A 19,531-nucleotide genomic window follows, 5' to 3' on the forward strand; every position below is an offset into this window, starting at 1 on the left:
TTGACTACTTGAATGATTTATTATATATCAGGAAATGCAGAGAAATTAAATAAAAACTACAAAGTTGAAACCTGCCTTATTTGTTCAATCTCAGTTTTCTTTTAATTATATATATGTAGTTATTTACATGGATCTCAATACCCTTATCAAGAGGACAAGAGGCTATGAAGCCTGGACTCGAAAACAATAGCTATTTTGGATCCTTTTTAACAGATTATATTATATATTATTCACAGATTGGATGTTGTGGATGATGTGTTTACCAGAGGTTTGGAAGAGCTTTCGAAGATCAATGTGTGTTCTCCTTCTGTTGATTCTTCCACCAATCTTGATAACCTGTCAACGATCTCTCCAGCACTTGGTCTCAAACAAGGGTCTTCTTCAGTGCAAGCTCTTGCAAGGTTTGCCAATGTGACTGCCGTATCAAATGAGTAATTCTCCCCTAATGCACTGTCCATCCATGCCCTTAACTCATCTGCACTTTCTGATTGTAATATGGCCTTGATTTTCTCCGAAAGCCAAACGTTCCCGCCTCCTTTCTTATCCGGTCGGCTTATCGGGGTTTGTCCCGATAAGATTTCCAGCAAAACTATCCCATAAGCAAATATGTCAATGCCTGGGGAGATCACCCCTTGGTGAAGATACTCAGGAGCTAGATAACCCAAGCTCCAACTGGAAGGGTTTGTTGAAAGATCAGGATATTTTGTATCATCTTCAACACACCTTGCCATACCAAAGTTCCCAATCTTTGCATTCAAATCTTCATCCAGGAATATGTTTCGGCTCTTGATATTTCTATGAACATAGCTTGGATTCATAACTTGATGCATATACTGTAATGCCACGGCTATATCGAAACTGATCTTCAGCCTTTGCTTCCATGTCAAGAAGCAGTAACATGAGGCTATGAACTGATTTTTCATTGCCAATCCACCATGTAACCAATCCTTCAAGGAACCATTTTTTGCATATTCAAAGACCAAAAATGGATGGGAGCCCTCAGTCACACATGTTCCGAGTAATCTAATTATGTTTGGGTGGTGATGAGTTGCATCAGTAAAGAATCTAGTCTCAACCTTTGAAATATTTTCTGTTCTAGTGCGCCTTATTGCCATGTTTTTCCCATTGAGATGACCATGATACACACTTCCCTCTATATGAGTACTCGGATTGAAATCCTCGGTAGCTTTCCTGAGCTCCTCTATGGTATATAACTCCAGCAGCGCCTTACGAGGTGTAACACTGTCTATCAGCGGACCGTCTCCGGCATCCTGAGATCCTGCAAACGAGACTTTCTTCTCGCTTGCAGTCCGCACACTTAAGCTAAGCTGCTGCAGTTCCAAATCATCATCCTTGCTTAAGTTTTGCTTCTTCTTTTTCCTCTTCAATCGGATCACCAAGAAGGTTGCTGCAACAGCAATGATAGTCCCAATTACAACACCACTTACAGCAATATAAACTCCCGCTTTCCACATCCTTGGCTTTTTCTTCTGCGGGTTAATTATAGGAATGCTGGTTTCTGGAAAATGCGGAAGGGGCTCACCATTAAGTGGAATCAAAAGAGATGTAAGAGTAGCTAAACTTTCAGGTTCAAAGGTCTCTAAAGATCTGTTATTTGCAGATATTATAGCTTCCGAGGTTGTATTGAAGGCAGCAGCCAAGTTAGAAATTGTATCACCTGGACTTACAGGGTAAGAAAGTAAGAGCCTTGCTTTCAAAGTGACTTCAGACGGCGACGGACATGCGCATCTTAGTGGTACCACTAACCGGACTTTGTCACCAAGACCCCATGGTGAGACCCCGGGATTCTTGTCTTGGATTGCTTTGCAGGTTGTCAAGCCTTGCAGTGATTCAGCAATACCATAGAAGCTCTCCCCTTTGATTGTAGTTTTTGTTAAATCAGCATGGAAAAAACCATTGTTGCATTTACAATCAATTGGCAACAGCAAAGGCTGATCTCTTGGTAGAAACTCAGTTTGTGCAGAGAAGCCATTAGCTTCAGCAATTGCAACCCTGTTGAAGCCTAAATAAAAGCTCAGATTGGAAAGAGATGAGTAGTATGAAGTAGCTCGAAGCACCGCGAACGTGCCGCATTGATCCTCTGATCCATTTATACCACAACGGTAACCCAAAGCATCTGGAGATGTAACGTTACAGCTAAGCAAGTTCTGTCCAAGTGGAGAGATAAGTAACCATATTAATAAGACCAAAGCTCTCAAGTATATTTTACTCATTACAGATGCCATACCAGCTCCAACATAACAGGCCAATCAAAAGAAGAGCTCACTTCGAGAGAGTGAATATTTTGGATCCATACATAAAAAAAAACAAAAAGGGGGGGGTTAAAATAAGAGCTTTTTTGCTTTTTTCCTCAAAGCTTTTTCAAGGACAGGATTCTTGGGGATGGCGAAGATATTGCGTGTATATATATTTATATGGTTCCAGCTGTTGGTTAACCACCTAGGGGGTGGCTATGTATCTCAAAGGTTTCAGTTGCCGGGGAACTAATCGCAGCCACCACTCTCAGCTACTTTTTGAGAACTTCTGGGGCCTCTCAAACCTGCTTTTTGTATGCTGCAAAATATTCTTACATGTGCATTGACAGGACACTTAATTTGTTCCTTATCTTAATCTATATACATATAGATATTCATTTTCCTATGACATGAATGCCCCATTAGATCATGGATATGCAAACATTTTGTACATATGGTCCTGAAGTTGGGGAAAAAAAGTTGCTTATGATTCACGGACCAGAACTGGAATGCAAACATGGTCCTGGAATTAGTACAATAAGTTGTTATCTTTATTGGTTGATTTAAATTAACTATGTTGATTGCATATTTGTTATTTGCAGAACAGAATAGACATAGGTTTTTGCAATGAAGAAAGCTGCCTGATCAATGGGGTAAAGGAAGCAGGAAGAAGAGGAGAAACTGGGAAATAATGAAGGTAGATAAAAGCATATCCACAAATACATGCATGCATTGACATACATGGCCTACCATAGCAATGAATTGACAAAAGTGAGGGGGAGGCCCCCGCAATTTCTAACGTTTTCCGTCATGTAAAATTATGATATGATGAATGAGCAAAAGTTTCCTTACTTTCATCAAGATTTTCTAGACAAAACATGTGAATTGCCTTTCCGATAATCAGCTGCCTATGTGGGAACCGACTTAACGAGATTAGACAACTCGGTGAAAATTTTCCACATGCAATAACCAGATTAGAGATGAATTTCAATGACTCAACTTATTAATAATAATATGAGGAAGGACTTATCAGAAAATTTTATTATTTTATTGTAGGTTTTTTTTTTCAAAATTATTTATCTCTAACTACCTTAATCCTATAATTTCTTTTTATTTTAAATACATCTTGTCACCCATACATTTTAAAACCAAGCTTGAATAAAATTTTTAACATATTTGTTACTATTTTCATTTTTTTAATTACCACTTTAAAATATTTATGTTCTTCCCTTTTTCGGTTTCTAGCACTTTTTATCTTGGGATGATGATATATTATATATTATTTTATAGTATTAGTAGTTACATGTTGTTGATGTAATTTGTTTCATTGAACTCAATTACTCATTCTTTCACAAAAGAATTCTATCAAAGATATATTTTGTACGATTATCAAGTTACAAAATATAGGTTGAAGCAAATAAAAACTTAAAGAACGTGACATTATCACATGCCTTGAAATCTTCGTTAATTTCTCAATACTACCTCATTGTTTATAGCCATCCTCATAGTGCCATGCTTTCGATGTCATGTCACTATGTGTTAAATTGACGAGCTTTTTTTTTTTTTTAATTCCCATAGATTTGCTTAAATTTGTTAATGGAACTTTGAATCAATGGAAGGAAATGATGTTTCGGTTGGTGTCTTAAGCTAAAACATATGTTTATTTGGCGATTTCAAATTCTAATAATCGCTAAACTTCCAAACATGAAAAGTTATGACTTTTTAAAAAGACAATTATGTACTTATTGGTACATATATAAATAGAGGTTTGGTTGGAGTTGAATTAATTAATTCATCCAAATCGTGAGTGAAAATTTTCATTAGTATTTTCTTTCTCATGATTTGAGATATATATGGAATAATTTATTTATTCAAATTATTATATTATTAACTAACATTTGGATGTTGTTACGAGATATTATTTTAAATGTATTCATTGCTAAATGTTACATTTAAATTAAAGTTTATAGACAATCATACAATATAAATCATCTTGACCGGTTTAAAACACCATAAGCTAAATAAGGTGTACATATGATAGCATTTTAATATATATTAAAAGGTTGAATAGGATTGTGAGTTTTAGTCACGTGTTATATTAGTTTTATGATAATTAAATGTTGAACTAGAAGTGATTTTGACTAGAAATAAAATAAGTCATATATAATATGCATGGTTAATTTTTCTAGTCAAATAGAATAATAGAAAGCATTGGCTTTAATGATAATATCACTATTCGGTATAAAATCTTTTAGTAAGAATATGAACGTTATAATCATACATTTGAAATCGAGATCATATTGTGCATATTTATAATGGTGAACATTTTTAATATATACATATATGATTTGCATATGATTTATAATTTCATGGTTCTATAATTTTTTTAAGATATAACGAAATTTGAAATATATTTAGAAACCATAAACAAATTATCTCGTGACTAAGAAAATAATAATATGAAGCTATTTGACTCATTTAGGTGATGACCATAGTTTTAATTATAGTTACTAAAAAGACTAATAAAGTCTATGATTATGATCACATATTATCTTAAATATGAAAACATCATATCTTTTGGATATTCAAAATATACTAGTTTTCTTTACAAAATTATCCTAATTTGACAAACTAGTGGATGACCAACTGATGCTAACAATTATTTTTCTTACCATGGTAGTAAATTAGTGTTTTTTTTGGTTGGATTATATGTTATTAAAGATTATTGAATTTGTTAATATTATTTCTAGTATTAATATTTTAATATTTTACAACTTCAATTGATAAGATGAGTAACTAATTTATCAACTTAGTTTATTATAGTAGATCAAATTTTGATGATTGAGATGGACTCATATTTCAATTGATAGATCTTATCAACTTGATTATTAAGAATGATGTCACATTGAAGGAAATAAAAAAGTGGATTCATAGAAAAATGCAACGAATGTGATATACCGCACTTGAACCCGAATGCAATGAATTGTTAGTATCAGTTGGTCATCCACTAGTTTGCCTAATTAGGATATTTTTGTAAAGAAAACTAGTATATTTCAAATATCCAAAAAGATATGATGTTTTCATATTTAAGACAATATGTGATCATAAAAAATTGGTTCTAACTTTGTATAGATGTATTTCAATACTTTTTACTTGATTTGGTAAGATTTGGACAGATCAAAATAGATTGTTATTGAGGATTAAATTTAATTTTTTATATTGAAGTCTTGCTCAACCTTGGAATATATACATTGAAGAGAGTGCATATCTAGTTCAGTAAGAGGAACTTATTCTTGAATGCATTTACTTATGTTCATAAAATGTTCTGTTGGTTTATACTAAGCTTTCGCGGTGAAATATTTAATTGGTGAGAGTTTCCATTGTAATTGTACAAGAGTGAGGTTGCAATGATTAGGATATCAATTAAGTTTAAATCATAGCTTGTAATATGAAAGTTATAATCAATTTCTCACTGGGTATGACCCTGCAAATGTAGGTTGTTGAATTGAACTATATAAATTATTGCTCTTGTTCATTTGTTTTATGTTTACTTGTTCCTTAGGTCACAACTAAACATGCAACTAATCAACAAATTTAACACTATCAATAACATAATAAATAATGTATTCAAGAATACTAATAACATAACATTGGGAAAAAAATATTTGCATGATAAATCGAGTCATATTAAAGAGTGATTAAAAGAGTTTTAGAGTAGATAAAGAGGTTTAGGTTTGAATGCGTAGAGGATAGGATAATAGGGGAAGAAGTAGTAATTGTAGGGTTTAAGAGAAATTAAACACACAAAATATGAAGCCAAACCTCAACATCCATGATGTTGAGGTCAATGTAACTAAGATCAAATTCGTATTAATTGAAGTATAAGATCCTTAACTGTTATAATAAATGTCGATAATGGCAATAGAATGATTGCAAAAATAAGAAAAAAAATAAGAACACACAAATTTTACGTGGAAACCCCTTTGGAAAAAAACCATAGGCAGAGGAATGATACAAGAGGAATGTTGAAAAACGAATAATAGAAGAGGAGTTTTAACTACATCTATTTAAGGATTGAAAAAATCATGTTCTAATCAATATAAGAAGTGTAGTTTTATATGGATTCTACTTGTACAACCCTTAGCCTCTCACCCCCATAGTTCCCCTTATTTTGTCATTGTATTTATTTCTTCAACAAGTGATGGGATTCGAGTCACACAAACTCTAACAATCTCCACTTTAACACGAATTATCAACAAACAAGTTCTCCACCTTTTCCACAAAACCCCTAAAGGGGTATTCTTTAATAATGAACACCAACCAAGTCCAAGTAATGCTTAAACTTGGTTATAGGAAGTGACTTAGTCATCATATCTGCAAGATTATCATGAGTACTAACTTTGCTCACAACAATATCACCACGAGCAATAATATCAAGCACAAAATGATACCGAACATCAATGTGCTTTGTTCTTTCATGAAAAATTTGATCCTTCGTAAAGAATATGACACTCTAGCTATCACAAAACATTGTATTGATCTGAAGGTCTTTACTGAGTTCACCAAAGAATCTCTTTAACCAAATAGCTTATTTACAAGCCTCAATAATCGCCCTGTACTTAACTTCAGTAGTAGATAAAGCAACTATAGTCTACCAAGTGGCTTTCCAACTGATTACGCACCCCCAATAGTAAACACATATGATGTGTCGCGAAACTAACTAAAATTTTAACTAAGACAAGTGCACTTATCAATTAATAGTATGGCTACAGTGAGCATAGATATCATTCCTACGAAGACTAAAAGTACTAGTAATTACTATCTTTCTATTATTTAACCGATAATTTTGAGTGAACAATTAAAAACTAAAATTAACTAAACTAATTAACTAATGAACACGAAAAAAAACAAAACACAAAAATAACCAAGTAATAACTAAGAAGCGAAACAATACCTAGGAAAGAATTCACCTAGATTTCATTTGTTACTATCAATCTAAATTACGTAATTTTTTTACTTAGCATCTTGATTCGTAAAAATCCCTAAATTATGCTAATATATCTTTCGAGAGTAAGGGCAACTGACTATAGGTTGATTAATTGAAATTTCTTTCTAGATAAAACCCCTATTATCGCATTACCTCAATCTGTGGGTTCCCCTATTAGATTTGACTCTAATCCGGTAGATTTATGTCGTCCTATTTCTAGGATTGCATGCAACTCTACTCAATTACACTAGATCTACTCTTAAACATGGTCTATTCCTCCTCTGATTTAAGCACATCAAACATAAATCAATAGTCTAGAAATATCAAATCAAGAATTAAGCACACATAATTGAGAACAAGATCTAAGTATTTATTGCGTAAAATAAAAATCAAAAGATAGAATCCATCATAAAGTTCATCTCACTAGGTATTTAGAAAATTAGTTCATGCTTGAAAATAAAAACATCCAAGACAAAGTATAACCGAAAGAAATAAAGAAACTCATGATGGCTTTCTAAGAAATCAACGGGGAGTCTTCAATTTTGACAAAAATCTGCTTCAGAATCTGCTTCAATGATATTTTTCGAGTTGTTTTCTTAAATATTCTATGACAGTTTTCTCCTATCTTCTTATTTTGTCATATATATGTCTTAGAAAGCCCGAAAAACCTAAAAATCACGTTTTTCACTATTTGGAGTGTAATTTTGCAAAATCGGTATGGTCTGCTACATGGTCGTGTGGCAACTCATGTGGCCAAGCCATGTGGAAGGGGTTAGCCCATGTGGCTCTTGTACTTTGCTCCGATTTTTTAATTTTTGCTCGTTTTTCACTCTTTTTTGCTCCCAAATGCTCTCCTAAGTATAAAAACATGAATTTAAAATATTAGGAGCATAAAATTCACCATTAACATCGAATAATAATCTAAAAATGCATTAAGAATGAGATTAAAACATGTTACTTTTAGCACTTATCAACATACCTTATGAGTGTTCTTCTTTTATCAAGGTATCCGGCAAAATCAGAATCAACACACCTAATGACTCCATCTTTAGTTCTTACAAACTATAAACAAACATCAGTAGTACATCGTAAGTATTTGAAAATTCACTGAACTGCTTTCCAATGTTCTTTAGCAGGATTCGCCATGTATCTACTAACTGCACTAACTGCATATGATAAGTCTGGATGTGAGCTAACCATAACATACATGAGAGATTCCACTGCACTAGAATATGGAACACGTGACATGTAGTCAATCTCATCATCTGATTGCGGAGACAAAGTCGATAAAAGTCTAAAGTGGACTGCTAATGGAGTACTAACAGACTTGACACTTTGCATATTGAACCTGCATAGATCCCCTTATTTTGCCACTGCATTTATTTCTTCAACAAGTGATGAGATTCGGGTCACACAAACTCTAACGTTAACAAATCTAAAAAATTGATCATGACCTAAACACCCAATAGAGTCAATGTCAAAGTATAATTATTTTATCATGTCCTAAATGATGAAAATTAGATTCCGTAAGGATTCTTTGACATAAATACTAAATTTCATGATACTTATGAGTGTTGAGTTTCCTTCAAAAATTATTGATATGTACCTCGAAATCGGTAGATGTTGAAGTTGTGTAATGCTAAAAAAATTATAAAAATAATCTTGAAAAACGCCTATTTTAGGAAAATATAAATAATAAAATAAAATTCCCCTTATATCACAATCAGAAAAAGGCTGATATTCTTATAAATGGCAATAGAATTTGTTACACAATAATAAATGCATTTAAGATGGAGAAAAAGCAATGGTAGTATGTGAAGCAAGTTGGATGAGGGGAAATGATTGAAATTTTGAAACATAAAGAGGATGACATCAATCCGCTGAAGATATATATGTCCATGAAAGTTGAAACGAAAAGTTGGGGCATGATAGGAAGGCTAGCGAATCATAGGTCAAATTTGGCATGAAGTTCCTACGTTGACAAGATCCACGTACCCACCCATGAATCAATCAATCATCATTGCAACTCCAGGTTGTCAATGGAACCCTTACTATACTTTTGGCTCTCTCAACTTCAATGAACAAAAGGAGTAAATCAACAAAATTTTCATTTTCCCATTTTTTCCCCTTCCATTTTCTTGCCTGGAAGGCCACTTCTTCACTTCAACAAGTGAAGTTATTGCATTTTAGGAGAGCTTTTAACTTTGGGTTTACTGCTTTTTCATTTTAAACCCAGAATTGAAATTGCATTGAAAGTTTCAAACATCCATAAAACTAGGTTTACAGAACCTAATGTGCACGTGAATACACGTGAAGCTATGCATAATTTAACAACAAAAAAATATGGGACTTAGGTTTGGAGCATGGCATAGCAGACACATTTAAGAATCGTTTCTTGTCGAGGATAAATGTATGCCTCTCACGTGCGTGCACGTAAATGGACATCTCGTTTTTGTTTGAAAGCACCTGGATGGAACAATTTGATCCAAAGATGAAACAGTGTGTGTAGATAACAGGTTTCAGCTCAACGACTCTGAAATTAATTTGGGTTTTCTTCATCAGTCTTAACAACAATTGGTAGATTTAAATCACTATTTCTGATTAGCTCAACCAATAAACCATGTCTCCATAATATCATTCAATTATCTTTGCAGGCCGGTTTGTACATACATAGACCACTTCAGAAAGGTCATTATCACCAATAATCTCAAATCATTTTATTGAAGGCCCTAACCCACCATCTCACCTGCAAAACAAATCCACAAAGGCTTTAGCATGTGTTCATTGCTCTAATGCATGAACATGGTGTTCCTAAGGAATGGTACTCTTCAAGAAGTAACCAATGCAAAAAGGTTGTGGAATATTACAAGGTTTGACCTTTACTTACCCCAAGTAGCAGATATAATCACAATAATAACATAAAGGTCGTGGAATATTACAAAGTTTGAACTTACTTACCCCAATTAGCAGATATAATCACAATAATAACTAAAGCAAAAAAGTGAAGACTATGTACCAAAAAAGTAAAGGAGAGAGCTTTACCAAGCAATGAAACATACCCATCCTGCAGAAAAAAAGGTCCAGAGCTGAAAAGGAGATTAGAATTTAGAAACTCTTTTTCATATCTTAAGAATCCATGAAAAGCAAAGCTAAATGCTTTTACCATGATATCCATGTGAAGCCAGTGAGCTCCAAAGTCCCATTTTCTTTCTTGTTCATCAAATAGGGTCCAAGTTTTAGGCTTTTTCTTATTGTTTGGAGCCCAAGTTTAAGTTTTGTTTGGATGGAAGGAAAGTGGATTTGCAGTCTTGGGCCTAAGAAAGCAAATTATAGTGAATCATTCATATGAATATCACATGGTTTGATCTCGAAAGTTCAAAGCTTGAAAGAAACAAAAAACGATCACGCCAGGCAGCCACATGGCTTGGCCGATCATAAATCTCTAATAAATATTTTCTCCATGATTCATGATTGAAAAGCTTGATTGATTAAATATATTCCGAAGGGTGTGATATTTTTAGTGAATGTGAAGCTCAAACAGACAGACAATGGCAATTGGAGATGTTCGGTGTTGGCATACAAACAAAAGAGATATAATTCTTTCTTTTGATTAGAATTTTGTTATTGCTTTGATTTTCAAAAACTCTTATCTTTTGGTACTATAGCCACAACCATCCTCAGTGGGTTTTCCATATTCCATTTGCTTTCCTCTCTTTTTTCTTTCTGTTTGGAATTTTCTTGCTAATCTAGGACAGGTCGGATTTATGGTCCAATTTGATTATTTTAAATATATTTTATTTTAAGAACAAAAAGTAATAAAAAGAAACTATTTCCAGCACTGCTTGCTAATTGTTGTGCTAACTTCCCTTTCGATTCAAGACTAAGCACTTTCTCTTCCAGAAGCCATTTTTCCTTTCTTTTTTAACATAACGCTAAAGAAAAAGAGCTCTCTTTCCTTTCTCTCCCATTTTCTTTTTGCTTCTGCCTTTTGGGTTGCACAGTCCATTGGTAAAATAAGTGGGATGCTGTGGTTCTAAAGAGTTGGAGACAGAGAGAGAGAGTGGGAGAAGAAAAAAAAAAAGAGATGGGTTCATGTGTTTCAGTGCATAAGAGCTCTCAAGAGTCTGCCATGAAACTTGGGCTTTCTTTAGAGCCTAAAACAGATAGCCTTATCATTCCACCTTCACCTGTTAAAGAGAAACCTGCTGCTGCCAATGGTGACTTTGCACTTAAATCTCAATCTTCCTCTACTTTTAAAGATTTAGGTAATTGATTTCTTTTTGGTTTTCTTGGTCTTGTTTTTGGAATTAGTTTGCTTCGTTATGAGATAAAGGCAATCTTTTTTTATTTCTTGTCGTACATTTTTATCATAAATTGAGTACAAAGTTTTGAGCAAAAAAAAGAGTACAAAGGTTGTTTTTTTTTTCATTCAGGAATGATGTTTTATTTCGATAATGTGAGATCTGAAATTGAGTACGTGTTGATCTTGATGTCTAGTAGACTATTTACTTTTTTAATAGAAGAAAGGTTTTTTTTTTCTGGTTTGATGAATAATGATGCTCCCAATTATTGATTTTTATGATTATGTTTCAATCTGTGCCATGAATGATATGCCTAATGAAATTGGTTTTAGCTTTGTTGATTGTGAGATATAAACATGGTGGCTCCTTTTTTTTTTTTTTTTTGGTTTTCTTATATTTGTGGGGTCTTGTTATTGTTTCATAGCACAATAGAGTATGGCGTGGTGACATTTCAGAGCATTTTCACCATTGTTTTACTGCAAGTTCGTCTATCTTAGCTTAAATTTATTTATTAGAGTTGAGATTTCTTTATAAGTAAAAAAAAGTTCATGTTTACTAGTTAACTCCATTTCCCCCCTTCCCGTTTCATATGAGATTTGTTACAGAGAAGTAGCTTGTCTTGCAAGAAAATTCTTCCGTATTGTAGTTTTTGCAAAAAAAGAAATCTAATATAAGATGTAATGAAGCCAACTATTCCTAAATCTCTGAATTTTTGGGGTCTAACTTAGACTTTTGGGGTGGATCTTTATTCAGATGGATTGAAACGCCCTTGTTCAATACCTTACCTTGTGATGTGGAATAGTAATAGCATAAAGACATGTCAGCAATTTTAAGATTTTGTCTGATTTTTGAAGGTGCACATTATAGGGGGCCCATTTTTTAATTTCTGCATATAGAGAGCAGTACACATCCTGTTGTAGATTTGTCAGCCTCTGATGGAAAGCTTGTTGATGCATGGACCACACCTAGATATTATGAAAGAACAAAGAGTTTTAAGGTTTTTCTAAGGACATTGGTGTAAATAATTTGACATTATCATGAATATAGAAAGACCAGAAAGGCAATTTGTGGACTATCTCGGTACCATTCATACTTGTTTATGAGTCATAGGGTTGCTGGTAGTGATGTTATATTTGTAGAATATCAAAGAGGTTACATCCTTGTACATTGTGATGATGTAGTTCTTAAATCAACTTCATCCTTTTTAGCAATCTAAATTCCTTGAGCTAAAATGTTCTTTTGTTTTGCAGGTAGTAAAGATGAAACTTTTTTTGATTCCCGAGCGTATCTCGATTCAGATTGTGAGGATGATTTCGTTAGTGTCAATGGGGGTATGAATATAATAAAATTTTGAATTCATTGATCTAGGAGGCTTATATGATGGTCATAAACGGAGAAGCTTTCATGACATAAGTTAGGTTGTTTGTGATCATTTGTGATAATGTTGCCTTGGATGTTTTATGAATATATACCAGAGCAACTGTATAGTCCTTCCTGCTCTAATATCAAATCATTTTTCAAAATGTTTGTATGTTTCTGTGCAGATTTTACTCCTTCTCATAGTAATACCCCAGTTCATCAGAGCTTCTCTGTGGGGACATCTCAAGTTAACAAAGTCGGTGATGATGGATCTCCAGGGTCAGTTTCTGAAACATCCCCATCGGGAAAGAAAAAGAAGCTGGTTGAACTATTCCAAGAGAGCATTAGGGATGACCACGATACTTCCGAGTCAAATACCTCAAGCAACCAGGACACTGCCAATGAAAAGATAGTCAAACCAACTATCCAAGACATACTACCTCCAAAATCCGCAGATGGTACCCCTTATGTCTCTGGAGCTAACTCTTGCTGCAGTAGTGAAAGGACTGTGAACGGAGATAACCCTATCTTTAAAGAGAAGCCATTAAGGTCCGTACAGTGTTGCCTTCCCAGCTTGGTTTCATGCAGTAGTTTTAGTGAGAGGAAGAAGAAGATGAGCCCTGCAATAGCTGCAAACAATAAGCCGTAACTTCCATCTGCTACCAGCAATTAGATTGAAGAAGCCTGGATCTTGATTCCCAGAGATCATTTGCTCAAGATGACTTCAAATTTTTGTCAGAATTAACGGAGTCTAGGTGTCATGGTTACTTAAATATGGGATTTTCGGATTCAGGGCAATGAAAAAAAGCTGCCTGGCCCATTAGTAGTATATCGTCTCAGTCAACCTGAAGGTATTAATTTTCTTTTCAACTCGAAGTTTATAACATTACAGGTATTGTGTGATAAAAATGCAAAAGAATCAAAGGAAAACTTGTAAATGACCCTTGTAATCAATTTCATATATATATTATGTAAAGTATTTTTTATATATCTTAAGTAACTTAAGGGTTGTGAAATATTAATTGTGCTTCTTGATTAGTAGGTCTTGGCACTTTGAAAAGCTCATGCTTTAACTTTCTTTCTCAACACTCAAAGATATTGCTCCTTCAAAGTTTGTGTTTGATTGCTTAATAAATTTGAACATGATGGACACTTATTTTTCTGTCGTAAAGTAAGCCCTTTCTTCACCTTTTGTTGATTTATCCATTGAAGGTAATTTTGGGATGTTTTCTTGCACCATTGCTGTTTTAGCTGTGTTCAAAAGGACCCTAAAGAAGAAAAGGAAGAAACAAACTTGAGTAACGAAGGGGCATAGATTGTGCATTTACTTTTCGGAACTCTTCGGACTTAATACAGTTAGAAAGTGGTAAGATCAGACTGTAGAGACCTGAAACCAATCTACAATATGTTGTTGCGGTTTTTGTCTCACAAGTGTGAGATTAAGTCTATGTGTCTTGAGTTTTTAATGTGGGATTGAGGTGTTAAACATGGCTTTCATAGTACGGAAGTGGTTGTGAAGGATGCGCCAAGTTAGCATTGGTCTCGGCTTCATCACATGTTGCCATAAGAGGACAGCAAGATGTAAACAGAAGAAAACAATCTATATCATTTATTGCTCTGTTCTTAATCAAATGAAAATATCTTCATTATTTAACTGAAACTTTATGAAAAAGAATTGGTGCAACTTAACAAGGTTGTACACGGCTGTTGAATCTCTTCTCTTTGATCTATCCATAGGTGAAAAAAAACTGCAAAAAATGAGTGCAACTGTGGAAGACTGAACTTAGAAAGATGAAAACAAAAAAAAAAAATATGTGTGGTTCAAACAAATCTGCTATTGTACTTTTGTTTTATTTTTCCCTTAAGAAAGCTTGGGTCTTTCTAGATGAGGAAAGGCACTCAAAATGTTGTAAGCCCGCAAGTCTTGCCTGGTCAAGATCCCAACTACAGGAGCTACCTGCAGAAGCAACTTTGTAAGTAAGGTGTACAAAAATGGAAGAATAAGCATGAAAAAGAAGAGAAGTGTTTATGGTTAGTAAACTGACCCCTGCACCTTGATACTTTGGCACGATGAGCAAATGCCGGAGTCCGACTTGCCTGAACAGCACCAAGGCTTTAGCCACTGACAAGCTTTCCACCACAGTGAAAGGGGTTGTGTTGGTGAGAGGATGTAAATCAACATACATTTCCATTTCATCACGGGTCACTGCCACCTGCTCAATCTTGATTTCCCTTTCAGCAAGTTCAACCCAGTTGAATTTCTCCCTCACTTCCCATTCCTCAGTTCTTCTTTTCTCTGGCAGGAACCATTTTTTCTTCAAGGCTTGAACAAGGTGAGCTCTGAGGATCAGTCCATGCAGTTCGGTTGCACCGGTGGCTACCATGCCTGGCACCGGCACACCCTGGTCTACGATGGGGAATGCATTATGTGTAGTGTTCCTCAATACGTCCACGATCCGTGAAACCTTTTCCACCCCACAAAGAGTGACTACCGGTGGCTTGACATCAGCAAGCTCGCCAACTGTGAGATTTCTCATCCAGGGTTCAGGATTTGCATCCAGGAAAGGAAGGCCTTTAAGTTCCAGTATAATCTCATAGATACTGGGGTTGAAGCAGTCTCCAACAGTTTTGGCAATCAAAAGGACTATCATAGTTATTGGCAGCAAAAGAAGGTTGTTTGTGAGTTCAAGGAATATGACACAAAGTGACACAGTCATCCTCATTGAGCCAGCCATAAGGGAGCCTGCACCAAGAACAGCAAAAAGACCCTCGTCTAAGTTTGTATATGATCCCATGGCCATACTGAGAAGTCGACCATAACCTGAGCCCATCAGAATGATAGGGAGGAAGAGACCAGAAGGAACAGCAATGCCAAAAGTAATGAGTCCTAAGATGCAATAAAGTGCAAAAAAGATTAAAATGGAGGTAACATGGAATTCATTTGTAGTGTTGGTTGAGAAAATGTTTCGAACAGCATCATCATTAGTGGTAAGGAGGAGGGTGGCTAGATCATTATAGTAGCCATCAGGGCAGTTGAACTGCTTGAAGTTCCCAGACCGATCATTTGTTGGACAAGTCTCAGGAAAAGATGGATCGCATGCTCTGCATTGGGCTAGAAATGGGAGACAGTATTGGCACACTGAGGTAAAAAGAGAGACACCAAGAGCTAGGAGTAGCTTATGCATTTTCCCCTTACTGCAACAGATTAAAAACATTGATTACTAATCAAGCAATCAAACCGAATTATATTAATTTTGAATTGCTCATTGACCATTTATCAAATTTTTAGAATATGTTCAAAATAAATCAATGTAGTTGTAGGATTGATGTGATACCATAATTGAAGAGGAAGATGGATTATGTATCTTACTGGTTAATGAGATTGTAGACTCTGAGGACCTTATGAAGAACATGATTATATAAGCTTCCCAAAAGTCCACCAATGATTCCAATTATGATAATTGGGATTACATCCATGGCTTGGTAGCTGACTTTAACATCGCTAACATCGAACATGATCAACCCTCCTGTTCCAAAAAGGCCACATTTCCCAGAGTTGCAGATTTCGATGAATGCCCTTAGCACTACCACCACCACTGCTGTACTAAAGAAAGTTCTCCAGAGAAGGGCACTCCTCCACCATGTTGCAACTTCTTCGAGAGCAAATAGGACACCTCCCACAGGAGCACGGAAAGCTGCACAAACACCCGAGGAAGAACCACAGGTGATAATATCTCTGCGATCGCGATCATTGTTGAAGTAGCGAAGCCAACGCCACTTGATGCGGTAGTTATCAGGCCCTCCCTGGGCTAGTAATGAAGCGATGCAACTCCCAATGTGCACTAAAGGCCCTTCTTTCCCCAGATCTAGACCAGCAGAAACTGCTCCAATGCTGCCAACAATCTACAATTTTACAAAATTCATCAGCACCACTAAGAAACAAATTAAAGTGAAACTATCTCATACTAGATCCAAATTATAAAGAAACAAAGTAAAAGTATCTCATACTAGATCCAAATTTACCAGCACACTAATTAAGAAACAAATTAAAGTGAAAGTATCTCACTGGATCCAAATTAAGAAACAAATTAAAGTGAAACTGCTCCAATCCTTAAATCCCGGACAAAAGCAGCAAAGCATAAAGCACAATAGCAACCCCACAATTGATCTATAGGACAGAAAACAATTCTTGAAATGCCGGATCTGATCGATCTCTACCGTCCATAATTGTTTTAAACAGGCATTTCTAACTGAAAAGGTAACCAACCTTGACAAGCAATGTTGTAGCACCAAACATGTTAGGAGTATCAACTCCATTGAGATAAGCCTTGATTTCAGGGATACCAGGACCAGCTGCAGTTGGGGCAAAACACACACAGAGAACTGCAGCAATCAAGGTCAGAAAAAAGTTTATCCCAGTGAAAAAGATCAACCCAGATATATACCTGCATCAAGTCACCTAGTCATTATCAAAATCAAATTCAGATAATCTTGGATGTAAAACTGAAGTTTAGTCTTTGATCATTAAAGTCCTTACCTGCCCTCCTCTATGAAACCAACAATAGCAAGAAGCTTATAGCCAGCAATATTCTCAATTGCAAGATTGATAAGGGTGGCAATCAATCCTGTCAACAATCCAACAAGGAAAGCCAAAGACCATTTCAAGAAAATGTACTGCAAAACTTGAACTTTAGATCTTCTTCTCCAATCATGCTTGAAAAGATCATTTTCATTTATCCTGCATCAAGTTTTTTTTTTCTTTCAGTAGATGTTATCAGAAACAATGATCAAAGAAGAAGAAAATTCAGAATTTAGAAATATATGTGTATATATAGATTATTACTCATAATCCAAACTCTCAATATGGGAGACCTTGGCTCCAACCAAGGCTAGTGGAGTGGAAGAAAGGGTTCTGTTTCTTTTGAGAAGTGGCTGACGCAAAGAATTGCTCTCAGGATCTCTTCCTTCTTCTTCTTCATAAGTTTCAGCCTCCAAGCTATGGGGTGTTTCTGGATTTGCCAAATGGTTTGAATCCTCCTCCATCAATCAAAGAAGGCAATGACAAAAGTGTTGGCTTTTGAATGGCAATGGATTAGCATTAAGGAGGAAGCAAAAGCTTTTTATATCTCTTGAAACTTTATAGTAAGGACTTAAGCTTCTTTGTCCTACTTTAAACCCATCTTTCTTCACATGAAGTTGCACGATATACACACTAGCTAAAGAAAGTTTAACCATTTTTGGTCTTTAATATAACATTTTTGAATTTTTTCTATTTTTAAAAATAATTTTTATTTTTATTTTTATTTTTTATAAATATCCTTTTAAATAATCCCTTATTTGGCTTTTCTTTTTTTGACCATATAATCCATGCATGCAGATCACGCAAATCACTCCTCAGATCTTTAGTATGTTCAAATGGATGAAAATTGGCCCACCTACAATCAAACTAGGCCACATTTTTACTCCAAAATTGGCCCCACCAATAATGAAGTCCTCACTCAGAAATTTACTGCAACATATAGAATAAGATGAAATTGGATAAATTCATGTTCACATTGGTTGTTTATTGCTTTGGCGTTTGTCTCTTTATTGTTCACAAATTGATAATTAAAAAGGGGGGGGGTGTTCTTCATGACAGATGGGAACCAATCTCATCTCAATCAAAGCCCACTTGGATATAACGTTTAAAGATCTAACGGTGGACAAAAATCCGACCCTTGGATATTGGAAAGGGTGGCCTTATCCATTAATTTAATAATAATATATTTGTGGGACTAAATAATTGAAAATGAGAAGTGATGGGATTTTGGTGTTTTTATTTATTAGGCGCCAGGTGTCAGATATTCAGGTGGGTTGACGATGGATGATCCACATGACTGGGGATGTAACCCATGTGACGTGGGAAACCCTCAACCATCCGATGTTATTTAGACAAAAGAAATCCAAAATACAATCTCGAGACGCCACTTTCCAGCAAAATCAGCCGACCAAGCAAAGAGCATGGGATGGCATGATATATGTGATGTAAGAAATGTGGATGGAATGCCCCCATATTTTTTCCTTTTGCCTTTTTAAACAAATTCATCATTATTTTTCACTTCCAACAAAATATATCAATTTAAAAAAGGAAAATAGCTTTAGGGGGAAAAAAAAAGTCAGGAAAGACGAATACATAAAAAGATGATGGTTTTTAAAAGTTGAGGTTGAAATTTGTGAGTTCATCCGCCCACCGAAATCATTCATACTATCCACTTACGCCACGATTCTAAAAAAAAGAAAGTATATATTAAATTTTATAGATATTAATCTTTATCAATATAAAAACGAATTCAAGAAAAACAAATCGGATCAATTAAGTTTTAGTTTGATTAGCATGGATATCGATGTCAATATAAGAGGAACGTAAGTTTAAGTGTATTAAAACACATTATCCTCCTATTTATGAGTTGGAGAAAGACCCTTGGTAATTTTAAGTATAATCAAAATCTATAATAAAATTAAACATGTGAGAACAATATGTAATTAATCAAAACAATTTTTTCCTTTACTTACTGCTATCTGCTATCGACCATTATTATAGAGAAGCAAAGGAATTATTAAACACCTATTTAAATTTCTATATGATATGC

At 34.8% G+C, this 19,531-nt stretch overlaps 3 protein-coding genes across 6 annotated transcripts; 1 reads left to right on the top strand and 2 right to left on the bottom strand.

Annotated features, from left to right (window-relative positions):
- Positions 1-76: 76 nt before the first annotated feature.
- On the bottom strand, positions 77-2,696 carry LOC105778734 (protein LYK2). Its single transcript, XM_012602491.2, has one exon. It carries the CDS (start codon positions 2,244-2,246, stop codon positions 231-233), a length of 2,016 nt encoding a protein of 671 aa, XP_012457945.1. The 5' UTR covers positions 2,247-2,696; the 3' UTR covers positions 77-230.
- A 7,978-nt stretch (positions 2,697-10,674) lies between these two features.
- On the top strand, positions 10,675-15,765 carry LOC105779961 (uncharacterized protein At3g27210). Of its 2 annotated transcripts, XR_008195285.1 has the most exons (4): positions 10,675-11,507; positions 12,794-12,874; positions 13,088-13,753; positions 14,115-15,765. XR_008195285.1 is itself a non-coding variant. In XM_012603992.2 (3 exons), exons 1-3 carry the CDS (start codon positions 11,327-11,329, stop codon positions 13,549-13,551), a joined length of 726 nt encoding a protein of 241 aa, XP_012459446.1. In that variant the 5' UTR covers positions 10,675-11,326; the 3' UTR covers positions 13,552-13,902. The 2 variants fall into 2 exon arrangements, 1 of the variants encoding a protein (XP_012459446.1); XM_012603992.2 differs by lacking the exon at positions 14,115-15,765 and having other exon boundaries at positions 13,088-13,902.
- LOC105779960 (chloride channel protein CLC-b) lies at positions 14,485-18,122 on the bottom strand. 3 transcript variants are annotated; one of them, XM_052629555.1, is made up of 7 exons: positions 17,746-18,122; positions 17,440-17,640; positions 17,170-17,347; positions 16,273-16,805; positions 14,948-16,097; positions 14,746-14,859; positions 14,485-14,650 (listed from the first exon to the last, which is right to left on the bottom strand). In XM_052629555.1, the coding sequence occupies exons 1-6, from the start codon at positions 17,943-17,945 to the stop codon at positions 14,764-14,766; spliced, it is 2,358 nt and encodes a 785-aa protein (XP_052485515.1). In that variant the 5' UTR covers positions 17,946-18,122; the 3' UTR covers positions 14,485-14,650; positions 14,746-14,763. The 3 variants fall into 3 exon arrangements, with proteins under 3 accessions (XP_052485515.1, XP_052485516.1, XP_012459445.1); XM_052629556.1 differs by having other exon boundaries at positions 14,485-14,669; XM_012603991.2 differs by having other exon boundaries at positions 14,485-14,859.
- Between the last annotated feature and the right edge of the window lie 1,409 nt (positions 18,123-19,531).

Source organism: Gossypium raimondii, chromosome 4 (assembly GCF_025698545.1).
Source record: "Gossypium raimondii isolate GPD5lz chromosome 4, ASM2569854v1, whole genome shotgun sequence".
NCBI lineage: Eukaryota > Viridiplantae > Streptophyta > Magnoliopsida > Malvales > Malvaceae > Gossypium > Gossypium raimondii.